At 44.9% G+C, this 16,046-nt stretch overlaps 1 protein-coding gene across 2 annotated transcripts in view; it reads right to left on the bottom strand.

Moving 5' to 3' along the window:
- The window catches only part of DOCK5 (dedicator of cytokinesis 5), a 218,837-nt gene that overhangs the window by 72,567 nt on the left and 130,224 nt on the right, over positions 1–16,046 (bottom strand). For both annotated transcript variants that reach the window (XM_047717378.1, XM_047717379.1), the window contains 8 exons: positions 13,472–13,569; positions 13,148–13,237; positions 11,071–11,171; positions 8,909–9,043; positions 6,285–6,396; positions 5,496–5,566; positions 4,802–4,908; positions 2,825–2,961 (listed from right to left, as the gene is read on the bottom strand). In XM_047717378.1, coding sequence (XP_047573334.1) covers positions 2,825–2,961; positions 4,802–4,908; positions 5,496–5,566; positions 6,285–6,396; positions 8,909–9,043; positions 11,071–11,171; positions 13,148–13,237; positions 13,472–13,569 — 851 coding nt within the window. The remainder of the gene's footprint in view (positions 1–2,824; positions 2,962–4,801; positions 4,909–5,495; positions 5,567–6,284; positions 6,397–8,908; positions 9,044–11,070; positions 11,172–13,147; positions 13,238–13,471; positions 13,570–16,046) is intronic.

Below are 16,046 nucleotides of genomic sequence, written 5' to 3'. Positions count from 1 at the left end.
TCATATATAGCAATATATATTATTTAGATATAAATATAAATTAAATATAACAAATTTATATTAAAAATTTATATTAAAATACATTATATTAAAAACAAAACATGGGGCACCTGGGTGGCTTGGTCGGGTAAGTGACTGCTTTTCCCTTGCCCTCTGTCCCTACACCCCACTCGTGCTCTCTCTCTCAGATAAATAAATTCTTTAAAAAATAAAATAAGGGCGCCTGGGTGGCTCAGTGGGTTGGGCCGCTGCCTTCGGCTCAGGTCATGATCTCAGGGTCCTGGGATCGAGGCCCGCATCGGGCTCTCTGCTCAGCGGGGAGCCTGCTTCCCTCTCTCTCTCTCTCTCTGCCTGCCTCTCCGTCTACTTGTGATCTCTCTCTGTCAAATAAATAAATAAAATCTTTTAAAAAGTAAATAAATAAATAAATAAATAAATAAATAAATAAAATAAAATAAAATAAAATAAATAAAAAATAAAATAAGAGAGTTCCGGAGGACGGGAATGAGAATGGCGGCCTCCCAGTCTCTCGGCCCGGAGGAGCTGAGAGCTCGGGGCTCCACTCCTCAGTGAGCCCTCAGAGAAAAGCGCCCAATTACTCCCATCTCCCTGGCCTCCGGCCGCGCTCCGAGCTCACCGAGCCTGCGACGGTTCAAGGTCTGGAGTTAAGACTCTGCCCCACAATGCCAAGGTTCACTAGAACTATGCCAGTTTCCTGAAGGACCAGTGTCGGAACCAGAAAGCGATCCACCACTGCAGAACTGCCCTCAGGATTTTCATGCTGTAAACTAGACCAGAGAAGATAGAATCTCGTGGCATAAGGAGTGGGAAAGAGACAAATGGTGGATGCAGATGAAGAACCATCTTAGGGCTAGGATTTATTTTTATGTGCATAAATTTTGTGTGTCTATCCTTCTTCATAATGCTCACTTTACTGATGCCCTGATCCAGAGACATTTATGTAACTCCCCTGTGTACAAACCGAAGAATTCCCACCATCTCGTGCAAATAGAAGGCCCTATATGGACAGATGGTCAGCAATCCCAGCAGGCCAGAAACTCAGCACCTTACGAGAACTTTCTACCAAAAGAACTTGCAACTAACTGTTTAAGCCATAAAAGGTTGTAATTGCTCAATAACGCTAGCTTTGTATATTTCTAAACCTTGTATTACTTAGGTAGTATTTATACTACTGTGTGTCAGATCTACCTTCTGCATACCTCCAACAACAAAATTTTCTAAGACTTTAAATTGCCTTTTTGTCTTTTCTTTCTTTCTTTTTTTTCTTTTTCTTTTCTTTTTTTACAAAATAAAAGTTGGCCATAATGAAATGATTGAGACAGCCATACCCATTCAAAAGGGAAAGTAAAGGAAGATTTCAGTGTTTTAAAAAAAAACAAAACAAGGTGCGTCAGAGTGGAAGAGACCCAAGAGGCCATCCAGAACAATCCCTCCATGCTATATAAGGGGAACTCAGGTATCTACAGATTTGCCTAAGGATAAAGAGCTACACATGCTAATACTTGCACCAGAAAACGGCCCAATTCCCATGTTTTAGATTAACCCTGGATCATATACACACATTGGAGCCTTGACTAAACCGAAGACCCTGGTACACTGTTGTCAACTCAAGCTTAGAGCTTCATTTTAGTACTTTGATTACGGAGTCATAAGAGTTACTTTTTAAAAATATTCTTATCATCATGAGATGATTGGTTACATTTATTTATCTGTTGTAAAATCCTTGGTTAGGAATCAAATCCCCAGTCATAAAGTTCCTTGGGGAAACTTATTATATTTTATTTGGTTTCTAGAAACACACTTAAGAAAAAAAAGAAGAAGGGGAACATGACCTATAATTAATAAATACCCAATAAATAACACAAATTCTAAGGTGGGCTGCAGGGGCTCAGGGAAAGGGTGAGGATAGGTGGAAAAGGCAATGGCGTTCTCCGGTACCTCCGCAGCTGAGGCGTGAATTGGCAGAAATGCAGACGTGCCTGTGTGAAGAGGAGGCAGGCTGTGGCCAAACTGGGGTGGGCCTTGAAAGGTGAGCTAAGAATTTAGCTATGGGAAAAGGGACAGAGTGTTCTTCAACTCCTTTAGCAGAACTGAGCCTAAACATACTGGTAAGAGAATGGCTTAGGCAAAGCCAAGAGTGTCTTCCTTGCTCTGTGGGAACACTGGTGCCAGGCAGACGTTGTGGGGGGCAGTAGGTATGGTTTGTGCACAAATAAACACATTCTGCCAACTTTTCCAGCCTCCTGAGAGTGGCCCTGCCTAGGCTATGGGCTGTGTTATCTCTAGAACAAGGTAAATCCAGGCAGATGAAGCCCCAGGGTTTTGGAGAGGATGGGAGGTAAGGGAGAAGATGCGAGATGAGAAAACACATCATTTCCACCAGGCTCCAAAAGGAAGGGTTGGTGTCAGAGAGAGTATAAAAATGAAAGCATCTCAGAAGCTCAGGTACATCTACAACAGTCCTCTCAGTACCAGTGGTAAAAGAGGGCCAAGGTTTCTGCATAAAAAATCTAAACAGGCCTCTGATTCTTCAAAGCCCCCTCAGGGATCTCCACCGTGGATGAGCCGGGAAAAGCAGCCCGCCACAAGTGCCAGCAGCCCGCGGACCTCTCCTGGACCTAGATTTGCAGAGCAGGCTCTGGCAAGCAGAAGCCTCTCTGATCACCTCAAAACCAGCCCCAGGACCCAGGTTCTAAACCGCTGGGGCCAAGCCCTGAGACAAGGAAGGCTCTGAAGTCATTCTTACCCGAGGCAGAGGGACCCATGTGCACTGTGGTCTGCATGGGGTGACGATTCAACTCACCACATCCTTCCTGTCCAGCACTTCCAGGATGTTGCTCAGAAGCTGCGAGCTGGCCTCATGGTCGGGCTTGCTGGAGTTGTCATCTAACTGGCCGCTGAGCTGGTCTATCAGCAGCGGCAGCAGCACATCTCTGCACTCTGGGGGAGAAAGTGCACCCAGCTCACCAGCTGCAGCACCCACCACCCCCACTGGCCCCCAGGTGCCCCGCTTCTGCCTACAACTCTCCCTCTGCCCGATACCACAGCTGACCTCTGAGCTCCACCCAGTGGGAGCACAGCAGCCTAGACATGGAACTTCAGCCCTGTAACTTGATTTTAAAAGCTCAGAAAATTATACCCATCACAGGCACATAAACAAAAAGGTTTCAAGTATTCAACAATGTCTTTAGCTAAAAAAAAAAAAAAAAAGCCAACTTGACAGCCAGAGGCAAAGTCCTACAAAAGGAATAAATTAAGCCAGTCACACTTGTAAAAAATGTTTGAAAGCTTCCACCGAATGGAGAGAATGGACTCTAAAATTTGTATGAATACCAAGTGAGCCTTCCTAGGACATTGTGATGTGTTTCAAGGACATCCTGATGTTTTGGCAGGCATATGAGCTTCACAAAATAAGGGCTTATCTTTCTATGATGTCTTCCTTCTGGGATCCTCGATATTAGAAGACATTATTACGATGAGGCCAGATGTTCTGGACGCTAACGGAAATGACTGTTAACAGTGAGAATACTTCCTCTAATTGGAACACACAGTGCCTGCTAGCTTTTGTGCTCAAACAGCCCATTTTTATCATCTTCCGTATCCTTTCTGCATGCTTAGAGGCAGATATATCATAGCGTATGAAGATGTCTAGTAATATTAGGTTTTCTACTTAAGAGCATTCACTAGCTTTGTACACACCTCCAACAGTGTCCTTATAATAGTTGGAATTTCTAAGCAAAAATTCACAGGGTCAGAAAATTTCAGAGCCAAAAGAGGCTACTGATGTGATCCAGTTCAAATCCTCCCTTCCGTGGAAATGGAGGCTAAGACTTACAGAAGGTTCCTGGTGTGTCCAAAGTTATATAACCAGCCCGGAGCAAGGCCAGGAGGACTGGCACCAACAACCCGCTCACTTTTCCCTATTTCTGAGGAGTCTTGCTGGTGCCTGGTGACCTTCCAGGCAATACACACAACATGGGGTCACCCTCTGGAAGCCCCTCACCCTCTGGTAGCCCCAAAACAACTTCCCAGAGCAGTCCCTCTCTGGCAAGTCTTGGGTTTATTGGGGAAAGACCAGATATCAGACCGCTTTCCCATATCAGCTTGGGGACAAGAGCACAGTGATTTAGACGTGGTGGCTGTATGCTTGCTCCTAGTCACAAAATGAAGAGCATTTCATCCATGTTAGAGTTTTCTCTCCTCCACGCCCTCTGGCTCCCCCACAAAGCCCCGAGGCCCCTCTAAAACCTGTGACTTAGAGCATTCGCCAATTTCTGTGGTGTAAATACAACCACTGTGGCCCGTTTTTCAGTGCTTCATGTGACATGACTGAGCATGGAAGTTAAGAAGAAATACACATATCTGCTCTCCTGAGCTGGGGACGGGGGGCAGGGAGGAGGGGAGGATAGCACAGCCCTGCACAGCTGCTCCCTGGCTTTTCAGGTTATGCAACAAATACAGGTCGAAGAAGACACATTTGTTGAAAAGAACCATCTTTCCTGTTTGCCTGCTGGGGTATGCCATTTGGAGGACAAAGTTCTCTAATTACTGAAAGACTGGATTGTCCTCATTGAAAAAAAAAAAAAAGTCTCGGATCCTCTCGGAAATATTAAACTGACTCTGTCTGCTCCTTAAAACCGGTTTCTCGGGAGATCCCGGAGTCCCAACCAGCTACTGGCAAGGTCATTATTGACATTTTTTAAAAAAGCAAGCAAGTGCTAGCTGGAGAAGCCGCCAAGACTGGAATTTCGGCAAGTGGTAGTTTTTGTTGAGGACGTACCTGACTGCTGGAAAAGACTGCTCTCCACTATCTTGGTCATGCAGTTCAGTTTTTGGCGAACTAACTGGTTGTCAGGGATGCTCTGGATGAACTTGCAGAAGAGCACGCTGCAAGAGAGATCCCAGAGGTTAGTTATTTTCCTTCTGTCCCACTGAAGGGACCATTACACAGCTCCTGTCGACTCCGAGATCTGGGTGTGGAGCGTTTTCCCTGGAAATCTCCCCCAGGTGGCCTGAGCGTCTGCCCCTCGGAGGTGAAGACTGTGCTCCACATGTGCTGTAGCTCTCAGCCTCAGAGCTGCCTCTGTTTGAACTTGCGAAGCACGGTCACGTCCATCCCGGCTGCGCAGACCTGCCTGAACACTCCTCCCCTGCAGGACCCTTTCCCAGCTAATTCCACCCGCTGTCGCTCACTGCCTCTTTGTATGGCCCGGGGGCTTGGGTAGAGGGCTGGAAGCAGATCGTTATGTATGTTCTTCTAGTTAATTTCCCATCTGCACATCGATTCTCCAGAGAAAAGGGCAAACCTCACTCAGGGGCAGGCTTTGTGTCTCCTTTTATATTTTCTGCAGAAACGGAGCCCCAGAAGGGGTTCCGCTAATACGGGTTGGAAGAATAACAGAATGTGCAGCAGCCCAGGCCCCAGGCAGGGGCGGCTTCTTTGTAAAAGTCCACGAACTCGCTTTGCTGTTTACCTGAGCTCTACGGGATCAAACACAAGTTTGACGTCGTTAATGATGCTGGGAAGGTACTTCAGGGCTGCCCCCTGTCAGAAAAATACAGAAAGGCAAATTCAGTTGCCAGGCAGGACGAACACAGAACACAAAATTCCTTAATCCCAGGAAGAAAAGGCTTGCATCCACGTAGGGAACTGGACACAGATGCTCTCGCATTAGAGAGGAGAGCTCAGTGTTGCTAAAGGTGATGCCTAGAATGTTTTCCTGAAAGGTCAGATGGCACGGCTTTTCTTTTTCTTCATTACCAACAGGTACTGTTTGTTTGGAATTCATCTTTCTATCTAAGGAGGTCGTTAAGATCTTGACATCTTCCTCACAAGGTGGCCATCAAAAACAAAGAATAAATAATGAAGTACAGATCTGAATCCTCAGAGATGGCATATTTTCCATGAAAAAATTGGTAATGACGAACATGAGGGCGACTTTGGGCTTCTGGGAAGAATGGGGGAACTTAGGATAAAAACCCGTTGCCTGTGACACTGGGATCGACTGGCTGAATTCACAGACATCATAGGATGTCTAAAAGGATAGTTTGTGTGGGGCAAATTGCCATTTGAGAATACAAAAGGACATAAAAGTTAAAACATGGGTTTCTCCCTTTGCTTTCAGTAAGTCATACTAAAATTCACAGGCCTTCCACGAATATGATTCACTTTGCTTCTCTCCCACCGTGTCCAGTTCTATGTTATCACAGAACACGCTCAGAGACAGCAAGAAAAGGGACGCCCACGCTGATACCCTGCTGACCTTTATCTTGACGGCTTCCTCCAAAGGCCTGTCCATGAGCATATTGAAAGCGAGAAATAGCTGGCGGATTGAATTATTAAATTCATCTCCGTCTTCACTTTGGCCGTAAAATCTTAACAGGAGAAAGAGAAACAATGGTCAGGTTTTCCACCTTTAAAAAGAAATTTCTGAGAAGATCCATCACCTGAGCAATGCTGGAGGCCTGTGCCTCCCTGGTCACCACTTGAGACTGCGTGAAGGGAAGGTCAAAGGGTGCACCAAGGAGACGCCCAGTAGTAGGCTGAGAAGATATTACCACCTGGACAAGAGCACGTAGGAACCCGTGCTACAGTCCCACCACAGAGCTCTCCACTTGGTCTGCTATGGTCAGCCAGTTGGGAAGAACTCCCTGGAAGCTGAATGAGGCTGTCCCTCCTAACGGTGTACGGGCATTTCCGGCAAAGGGGGAGCAGCAGGAAGCTGCTCTGCCTGAAGGATCAGATGTGAGCCCGGTGCACATGCCCAGCCTCCGCAGCTCATTAGCAGAACACCTGATACGCCGGGGACTCCCCCAGTGCACATTCCCAACCCACACTCTTGCCGCAGCCTAGCCTCCAGTGTCACTCCTGCCCTCCTCCCCCATTCTCCTCTTCTCTTCTTACTGGACCCACAATGTTCTGAACCCAACACGGTCTGCAAGTTCCGGAATGCCATTCTCTCCACTGAAGTGGCCAGCTGGGTGCTGACCTGCTCTACGACAGGGCCTCGTAGCACAGGAGAACACCTCCCCTTCGCTGATTCCTGCTGGTTTTGATTAAGGTATTCTTGTTTGTCTTCGGGATCTGTCCAGCCACTAAAAGTTGGTTCTTTCTCATAAGTAGAAATCAGAGGTCTTGGGCACATTTCTCAGAAACACAGAAGTCCCAAATTGTAGTCCAAGTGCCTTTACACTGGATGGCAATGGTACCACCAACTGGTCAAGAGCAGGGATCTTCCGGCATCAGGATTTTTACTTGGGTAAAATCCAAACTCCTTAGGATGACCTGCCAGGTCCTACTTTTCCTGTCACTCTGCTGCTGCTCCCCACTCCCTGTCATTCCCCATGCTCCCAAAGCACTGGCTTCTCCTAATTCCTCACACAGGCTCTACAGAGCCTCCCACACACCCTCACTCCTCCTCCCTAACACCAAAAAATTAAAAGGCAAACAATTAACATTAAAAAGCTTGCAATGTACAATATAGATCAAGATTTTAATTAGCTTTATTTTTTTTTTTAAAGATTTTATTTATTGGGTGCCTGGGTGGCTCAGTGGGTTAGGCCTCTGCCTTCGGCTCAGGTCATGATCTCAGGGTCCTGGGATCGAGCCCTGCATCGGGCTCTCTGCTCAGCCGGGAGCCTGCTTCCCCCCTTTTCTCTCTGCCTACTTGTGATCTCTGTCTGTCAAATAAATGAATAATAAAAAAAAAACTTTAAAGATTTTATTTATTTGAGAGATTGAGAATGAGAGAGAGAGAGAGAGAGCATGAGAAGGGGGAGGGTCAGAGGGAGTAGCAGACTCCCTGCTGAGCAGGGACAGAGAGCATGCTAAAATGTTACTAGGAGTGAAACCATAGGTAAGAGGATTTCAAGTCTAGACCTGAGCATTTGTATTGGTTTTAACTTGGTATGTTTCAACAATCACAATTTTGTTTATGATTGTTGAAACATACCAAGTTAAAACCAATACAAATGCTCAGGTCTAGACTTGAAATCCTCTTACCTATGGTTTTAGCATGCTCTCTGTCCGGTTTCCAAACCTGCCTTAGCAATATATTTTCAGTTTGGAAATCCAACTCTTATTGAAAGGTAGAGATGACACTGGGGTTGTGAGCATTCCCAGGACAGTTTCGTCCTCATTCTTTGTCTCTGCTATTTCTTTTTAAAGATTTATTTAGAGAGAGAGCAAGCAAGCAAGGTGGGGTGCGGGGAGCAGAAGGAGAAGGAGACATAGAATCTCAGGCAGGCTCCACATTCATCACAGAGCCCAGTGAGGGCTGATCTCATGACCCTGAGATCACAACCTGAGCCGAAACCAAGAGTCAGACGCCTAATTAATCCAAGTGCCCCATCTCTATTTTTGATGGAGCTGTTATTTTAGAAGTTCAAGCTGGGAATTACCATATTTGGCTTAGTTTCATCAAGTAGCTGAGCATGACGTCAGCAAAGAAACAGACCCTTGAGGAAACATCTCCCCAGTGACAATGGCCACCATTCTCCATCCACCACCAAGAGCTCACGATCCTAGAATTGTACACCTGACATCATCATGAAGTCCCTTGCTGCACTAAATGTAGTCTTGCCATAGGAACCTTGACTCCTAGAGCTGTCATCACCAAATAAGGCTTTCATCAAGCTGCATACAGTAGCCACATACGTCCCTAATCCTGTCATTACTGCCCTAGAAATTCTGCTGCCTTGAAAGGACTCTGGACCAGACTTCTCCAGGGGTTTCAGAATCTACCACCATGTTCAGCCTTGGAGTTCTGAAATTTGGCAATTCCGTGATTCAACTGTGATCAGAGCGCTGAACACAGAGCACGCAGATTAAGGGAAAATCCGTGAAAGAGAACAGACAGCATAAACATCTTACTGCAGTTACCATTACCTCAAGTAGAGTACTCTGGATTGGATGATGAATCGAAACAAGTACTTTAGGGCTTTCAAAGCAGCAAAAAGCAATTCTGTCTTGCTGGAGTCATCTGCATTCGCCACATAAAAGTTCAGTACCTTGGAGAGTTTCCTTGAAAGGGTGAGAAAGAAAAATGTCAGTGGGGCAAAATGGTACTCTGAGGTTTGAGGTATGTTATATGAGAAGGGAACTTGGCAGAAATCACAACTATAATGATCTCTTCTAGAATATGCCCTGAGTAGAGAAACTGACTCCTTTGCAGTTTGGTTTCCTCACCGCAGACTAAGTTTGGAGCATCCCTAAAACTTAGAAATAATGGGTGGTTTCTTTCCTTAGCAGGATTTTTAAAAAGAATCAAAAATGAAAGTTGAAGGGATTCAAACCATGAAGACATTTTAATCTCCAGTATGTTATACACACATTCTCAGACGTTCCTGGAAGGAAGGGACTGTATGCCTAACGTCACCTTAAAAGAGGTCTATCTAATTCCCTTCAGTCTGCCTGAACTCTTTGGGAGTCACAGAACGGTGAGGATGAGAAGAGAAGCTCCATCTGACTCTGGCTCAATCTGATGACAACCATGGTTTCTGGGCATCCCAACAGATAACACTGGGCTGGGATGTCAGATCGCTGTGTCTTTCCAGAGTCTAGGCATTTTCTTAATTGTCTGCTGACTTACACTTTGAGGGACACTCATAGCTTGACCTTTCTTTCTGTGAATCTCTGAGTTTTCCTAGTATTAAGAAAAATCCACAGCACACATGTCGAACTGAAACAGTCTTGTAAAGAAACCCAGATTGCTACTTCCTGGAGTGCTGCACTCGACTCTGTGGAATGAAGATCCAGGGAAGTGATCCACTTGGATCCACAATGAAGATCCACATGCAGCTACCGCCTGCTTGGGAAGTGAGGCTACTGCATGCAAAGAAACCTGTCATGAGTGTATCTGCTGCTTCTCCCAGCCCAGCGGGCATCACGTCCACCGTGTTTGTGGGTGATTATGCTACGTTACACCTCTTTTCTGTCACTTACACTTGTAACACTGCTGGACCTCTCTTGCAAATCAAACCAAGAACTTCCTTGTTTAGTTCAGAAAGAAGATACGGGACTCTAGGACCTGACCTGAAAAGTCAGGTCAGCAGCCAACATGATAGATTAGCAACAGCAGCTGGCATTGACCCGGCATAAACCGTTGTCAGAAAGATCTCTGCCGACTCTTAATCTCACAAAACAAACTAAGAGTTGCCCGGGGGCGGGGGTGGGGGGCGGTGGGGGGGCGGGGGTGGGGGGGTTGGTTTATGGACATTGGGGAGGGTATGTGCTATGGTGAGTGCTGTGAAGTGTGTAAACCTGGCGATTCACAGACCTGTACCCCTGGGACTAATAATACATTATATGGTTTTTTTAATAATTTTTTTAAAATTTTTAAATAAACAACAAAGAAAGATCTCTGCCAATCTCTGCTACATTCTTGCCACTCTTCATCACCTTGCTCTGCACAGTGGCTGGGACACCAGGGGTGGGGACGACAGGGCACATACAATGCCATGGTGAGGTGGGCCGCATGCTAGCTGCTTCCCTGAGTCAGAAGCTTGTAAACCAAAGACAGAAAGGAGGCTTCCATGACCTGATCATGGAAAAGGCAGAGACCACTCTCCTTTATATAAAAGAAAGAAAAATGACATCTCATATCCTGTAAGTAATAAATTCTACAAAACACTTGTGATGTACAGCTGAGGACATGACCCTCATTTCTACTTAGTCTTGCTTAACCCACTGTTTGATCCCCTTGGGGTTTCCTGCGAATCCCCGACACCCAACTCTCCTAAGATCCCAAGTATGATCTTCTGTCCTTGACTGTGCTCTCGATGCCTTCAACTCCTCGTCTCTCTGTGTTCTGGATTCTTAAAGACAGAGAGCCTTATCTCTTTGGGACATCCCAGAAGGCAGGGATTGACTTACTTGAATGCCCTTCCCAGGGGTGGAACACTTAGCTGGTACTCTTTCTCCCCCCAGAAGCTTACAACAAGCTTCTGCACTTAGGGTCAGCTTATGTCCCTTGCATTTCTTAACAACCCAACCCTGAGAGTATAAACCCAATAGCCCAGCAGCAGGCAGTCCCCTTGAATCAGACTTACACGTAAGCCAGAGTGGCACTGAAGTGCTTGTAGATGTAGGTTTCAAGGACAGGATTAAAATGCTGGAACTTGATGTCTCCTATCAGTGAGATAATGAACACCTGCCAAAGGTGAAAAACATAGATAGCAGTGCTGCACACCCCAGGCATTGATTCTGTTAAGAGGCCGGATGTTGGTATCTTGGTGCCTGCTTTTCTTTCTTGACCACTTCTGAAGCATTTCCACTTTACCATTCCAGAGCTCAAGTCAAGTCATGGAGTTTCTTTTTATTTAACATTCAACAGAGAAACTATGATGTGTCAGGCACTGGGCTAAATGATATGGAGAATCTAAGAGCCCGCCCCTGGCCTCAGGGAGCTCATTGTCTCCAAGAGAGGCGAAAGTGCACAAGCAAGATGAGTCAGGGAAGAAGATGGGGAGAGGCAGAAGAAAGACAAAAGAAAACTCGAACCCAAGGATGCAGCTGATGAATTATTTCGTGACCACACTCTCCCGAGTGCAGCAGGAGTGCCCCCGGTAACTCAACTTTATCAGACTTTTGTCTCTCAATTTCCCCTTTTTCTGGGAATGGTATCCCTATGAGGCACATAATAAAAATACCACCATGTGGCACCCACTGATGACAAAGAATGCAGAAGAAGGACCCCCGGGGTGACTGCATATACCCACTGCCAGCTGCTCCATCCCAGGAGAATCTGCAGACCCCATCCCACAGAACCCGGAACCATTCTTTTCCATGAATCTGGCAGGGTGAATCTCAGCGGGACCATTTCCTCTCCTGATTTTGTACCCTTAATGCCTTGACCACTTCTTGAATGTATTAATTTCTCTAAACCGATGAAACAGCCGGCATTCCTTTGCTGCAGCATCCAGGTAAATTCTGCACAGAATTTTAACCCCAACAATGAGAAAACATGCTTGGTTTAGATGTGTCGGCTTTCTCCACTCACTCCACCACGATTTGTAGCCTTCCAAGATTCTTTCTGTTTTTTAAGATTTTATTTGTTTATTTGACGTAGAGTGAGAGAGCACAAGCAGAGGGAGCGGCAGAGGGAGGGGGAGAAACAGGTTCCCCGCTGAGCAAGGAACCTGACATGGGGCTAGACTGCAGGTCCCTGGGATCATGACCTGAGCTGAAGGCAGAAACCAACTGAGCCACCCAGGCAACCCGCCTTCCAAGACTCTAACATCGTCTCTCCAGATGATCATCTCTCCAGATGACCCATCTCCAGACGGGTCTGGATTTCAGTTTTTGGAATGCGCTGTATGTTGTACAGAATGAGACTGATACTCGTTTCCAATGTGTGAATTCAGTCTCCCTTGTATGAACGTACAAGCGCACACAACAGAGCCACAATCACCCTCATTAACGGTATCTCCTGGTTTATAACTAGGCAATTTTAAAATTAAAGTGATTCCTGATTTCTAATGTAATATAATACCTCATTTACCCTAATGAGAAAGAAAGCATATCATGTAACAGAACAATAAAGTCTTTAAACATAAGTCAGTTTTGTTTTTTTTCTAAGAATTTTTCTTTATTTATTTGACAGACAGATCACAAGTAGGCAGAGAGGCAGGCAGAGAGGGAGAGGGAAGCAAATTCCCTGCTGAGCAGAGAGCCCAGTGTGGGGCTTGATCCCAGGACCCTGAGATCATGACCTGAGCCAAAGTCAGAGGCTTATCCCACTGAGCCACCCAGACACCCTATAAGTCAGTTGTTTCTTTTAACTTCCAGAAACAGAGAGATGTATCCAAGTATTTGTGCAGAAAGGATAATCACTGCAGTCTTTTTTTTTTTTTAAAGATTTTATTTATTTGTCAGAGAGAGAGGAGAGCGAGCGAGCACAGGCAGACAGAATGGCAGGCAGAGGCAGAGGGAGAAGCAGGCTCCCCGCCAAGCAAGGAGCCCGATGTGGGACTCGATCCCAGGACGCTGGGATCATGACCTGAGCTGAAGGCAGCTGCTTAACCAACTGAGCCACCCAGGCGTCCCCACTGCAGTCTTTTACAACAGCGAAATACTGAACACTATACAGTTGTGAGAATAAATTAGTTAAAGTGTTTAAGTGCTTACCAGTGCATCAAACACGAGGAAGTCATAGGTTTCATTATCTGACATCTCCATCATTATGTTAAAAAGTGCATCTAGTGTATCTTGCAAAAACTGAATGTAAAACAGAGAGAGGTTATTTCATGCTTTCAGTTCAGCTCCATACTGCAAAAATTCAGAGAAATTAGTTTGCAATAGAATGAGTTTAAAAATAGCATTTCTTAAAAACTGGCACTTCTGCTTTCCAATGTAGATAACAAATTTTATATTTCTGACCACTGATTTAATTTGTAATACAGAACTAATGATACTGTGACTGCGTTTCTAACCACGAATACATAAACATACCTTAACAATCTCGCCTCCATCCACCTCCATTAACTTCTTTAAGTTGTGTTTAATATTCTGGGAGTTGGAACGCCAATTTAACAAGCCCAACAGGTCAACTAGGAAGAATGATCACAAACCATAAAATCAGACATTGATTAGAAGAAGTAATGCACACTATTTCAGGATATAACTACAGAACTCTCTAGAAAAGATAACTGTTCTTAATAATGGATAATTCCTTGTGTATTTTTTTTTAATATATGTCTCCTATCTAGACCAGAAAAAACCTTGCAGTCTTTCAGTCTTCAGAGGAAAAAATTAACCACTAATACGTGAGAACATAAAATTGAATTCCTGAATGGAAGTCATATTTCTGAAATGATTACATCATAACCATATAGATGAAAAGTTGGAAATATTAAAAAAAAAAAAGATTTTATTTATTTATTTGAGAGACAGCAAGTGAGAATGAGCTGGAGTGGGGAGGGGCAGAGGGAGAAGCAGACTCCACACTGAGTACAGAGCTTGACTTGGAACTCGATCCCCCAACCTGAGATCATAACCTGAGCCAAAATCAAGAATCAGACCCTTAACTGACTGGGCCACACAGGCATCCTAAAAACACTCTTAAGGAAACTTCATATCTTCAATTTGCAGCACTGCTTAATTCATCCCTTGCCACTATGTGTATCTCAGTGGATAAAAAGGGAAAAGGGAACTTATATACATATATACTGATACATTTATTTCTTAAAAGATCTTTTCACTTATTTTAGAGAGAGAGACAGAGAAAGGGAGGGAGAGAGAGCATGAGCAGAGGGAAAGGAAGACAGAATCTCAAGCAGACTCCACTCTGAACACAGAGTCTGACATGGGGCTCCATCTCGACTCTGAGCCGAAACCAAGAGCTGAATGCTTAACCAACTGAGCGACCCAACTGCCCCACACTAATCCATTTAAACACTGCATCCACAGTATAGAGACGGCATTTTTTCCCATTTTTCAGTTGATGAAACTGAGGCCTTTATAAAATTAAATAACTTGCCTTAGGTTGCATAATGGCCAGGGAGTGCTATGAGTGGGATTTAATTATAGATTTATCTGATTCCCAAAAAACCATGTCCTTGCGACTCTATCACACTGCCTTCCAAGAGTTCTTCAAAGAAACAGACAAGCAAATCCAACAGACTGCTATTTCAAAGGAAGGAGGAACAGACTCACTGTCCTTGGGGTAAGACTGTGACAGAAATCTTGAGGTGTATTTGGATTTAAAGTGTAGAATTATGGATCTTTAAGCCACTTATAGTTTTAATCAATGTTGAAAGTGTCACAGTGAAATGTAATCTGGGCTGTTACTATTTTGTCATTTTGTGTGGTACATTAAGCTACTATTCCAATTTACAGAGCATTATCTAGTATAAGTAGCACACATGCTTCTTAATCAATGGACTTGTATAATATACAGAAGTCATTAAAAACATACACTGCTCATTAGAATAGCCCATTTGCTTCATGAGTGTTTGCTCTATTGGCTTGTTTTATTAGCTTTAGTCCCTGGGAAACCTCCAAAATCCAGTGCCTAGAAACTCCTCTCTGTCAACAGAATAAAGTCACGATACCACTCATAGAAGGGGGTGAGGCCCCACCCATGGCCTTCCTGCCAGCCCATCGCCCACCATTTTGTTACCCCTCAGCAACCAGACAGATCAGATCACTACTCCCCAGACTGTGGCACACTCTGATAGATCCAGGTCTTTCCATATGGTCTTCCCTTTGTCTGAAATGACCAGATATTATTCAACACTATGTATCTGATAAGCTCATACTTACGTTTAAGACCCACCTCAAATCATTCTGTGCTATATGTACTCTTTCCTACATATACATATGCATATACATAGACAAACATAGCGAATAATAAAGACACACTTGGTATTTCTTTGGCTCTTCCCACAGACTTGAGCCATTTGAGGGCAGGAATCATGTTGCATTCATTGTGATACGCCATCATGGCACCAGGCGCCATGTTTGCTGCAGAATAAATATTTGGGTGGAAAGGGAACCGGTAGCCCTGAGGGAACAGGCAGTGTGCCCGACACAGTTCTTGAATTTACTCATTTGTTCAGTTAGCACTTAGTAATAGACCGTGTGCTGGGCTTGTCCGCTTCCCATCTCCTACTTCCACCAGAGGCAAGTCAATGGTATGGCTCCATTTGTTACTTCCCTCCACTAGTTGCTGCCTGAGGAAAAGGATTTAGATACTTTATCAGAGTGAAGAGTCGCTTGGCAGCTTTAAGCATCTGCAAACAACTCTTCTATCAGCCCAGAGGTTTACGCCCTAGAAATATTTGCATGCCACATCACCGGCAATGTCAGAAACAGAGCTGGCATCTGGTGAATCATAAGGTCCTGGGGCTAGAAAAGCGGAGGCCCCATTAGAGCAAAGTCCCCAGACTTCCTGTGCTCCTGAGACTCAAGTGGGTTGAGGCAAGTGGCTCTAGTTAATTCCTGTCAGTTTCTAACTAGTATCTCTCCTCTTGGGCGGATGCACCACACTGTGTTTGTCCATTCCACGGCTGATAAACACTGGAGT

The sequence above is a fragment of the Lutra lutra genome, chromosome 2, assembly GCF_902655055.1.
Source record: "Lutra lutra chromosome 2, mLutLut1.2, whole genome shotgun sequence".
NCBI classification, from domain to species: Eukaryota; Metazoa; Chordata; class Mammalia; order Carnivora; family Mustelidae; genus Lutra; species Lutra lutra.
This window is presented reverse-complemented; position numbering and strand designations above follow the sequence as displayed.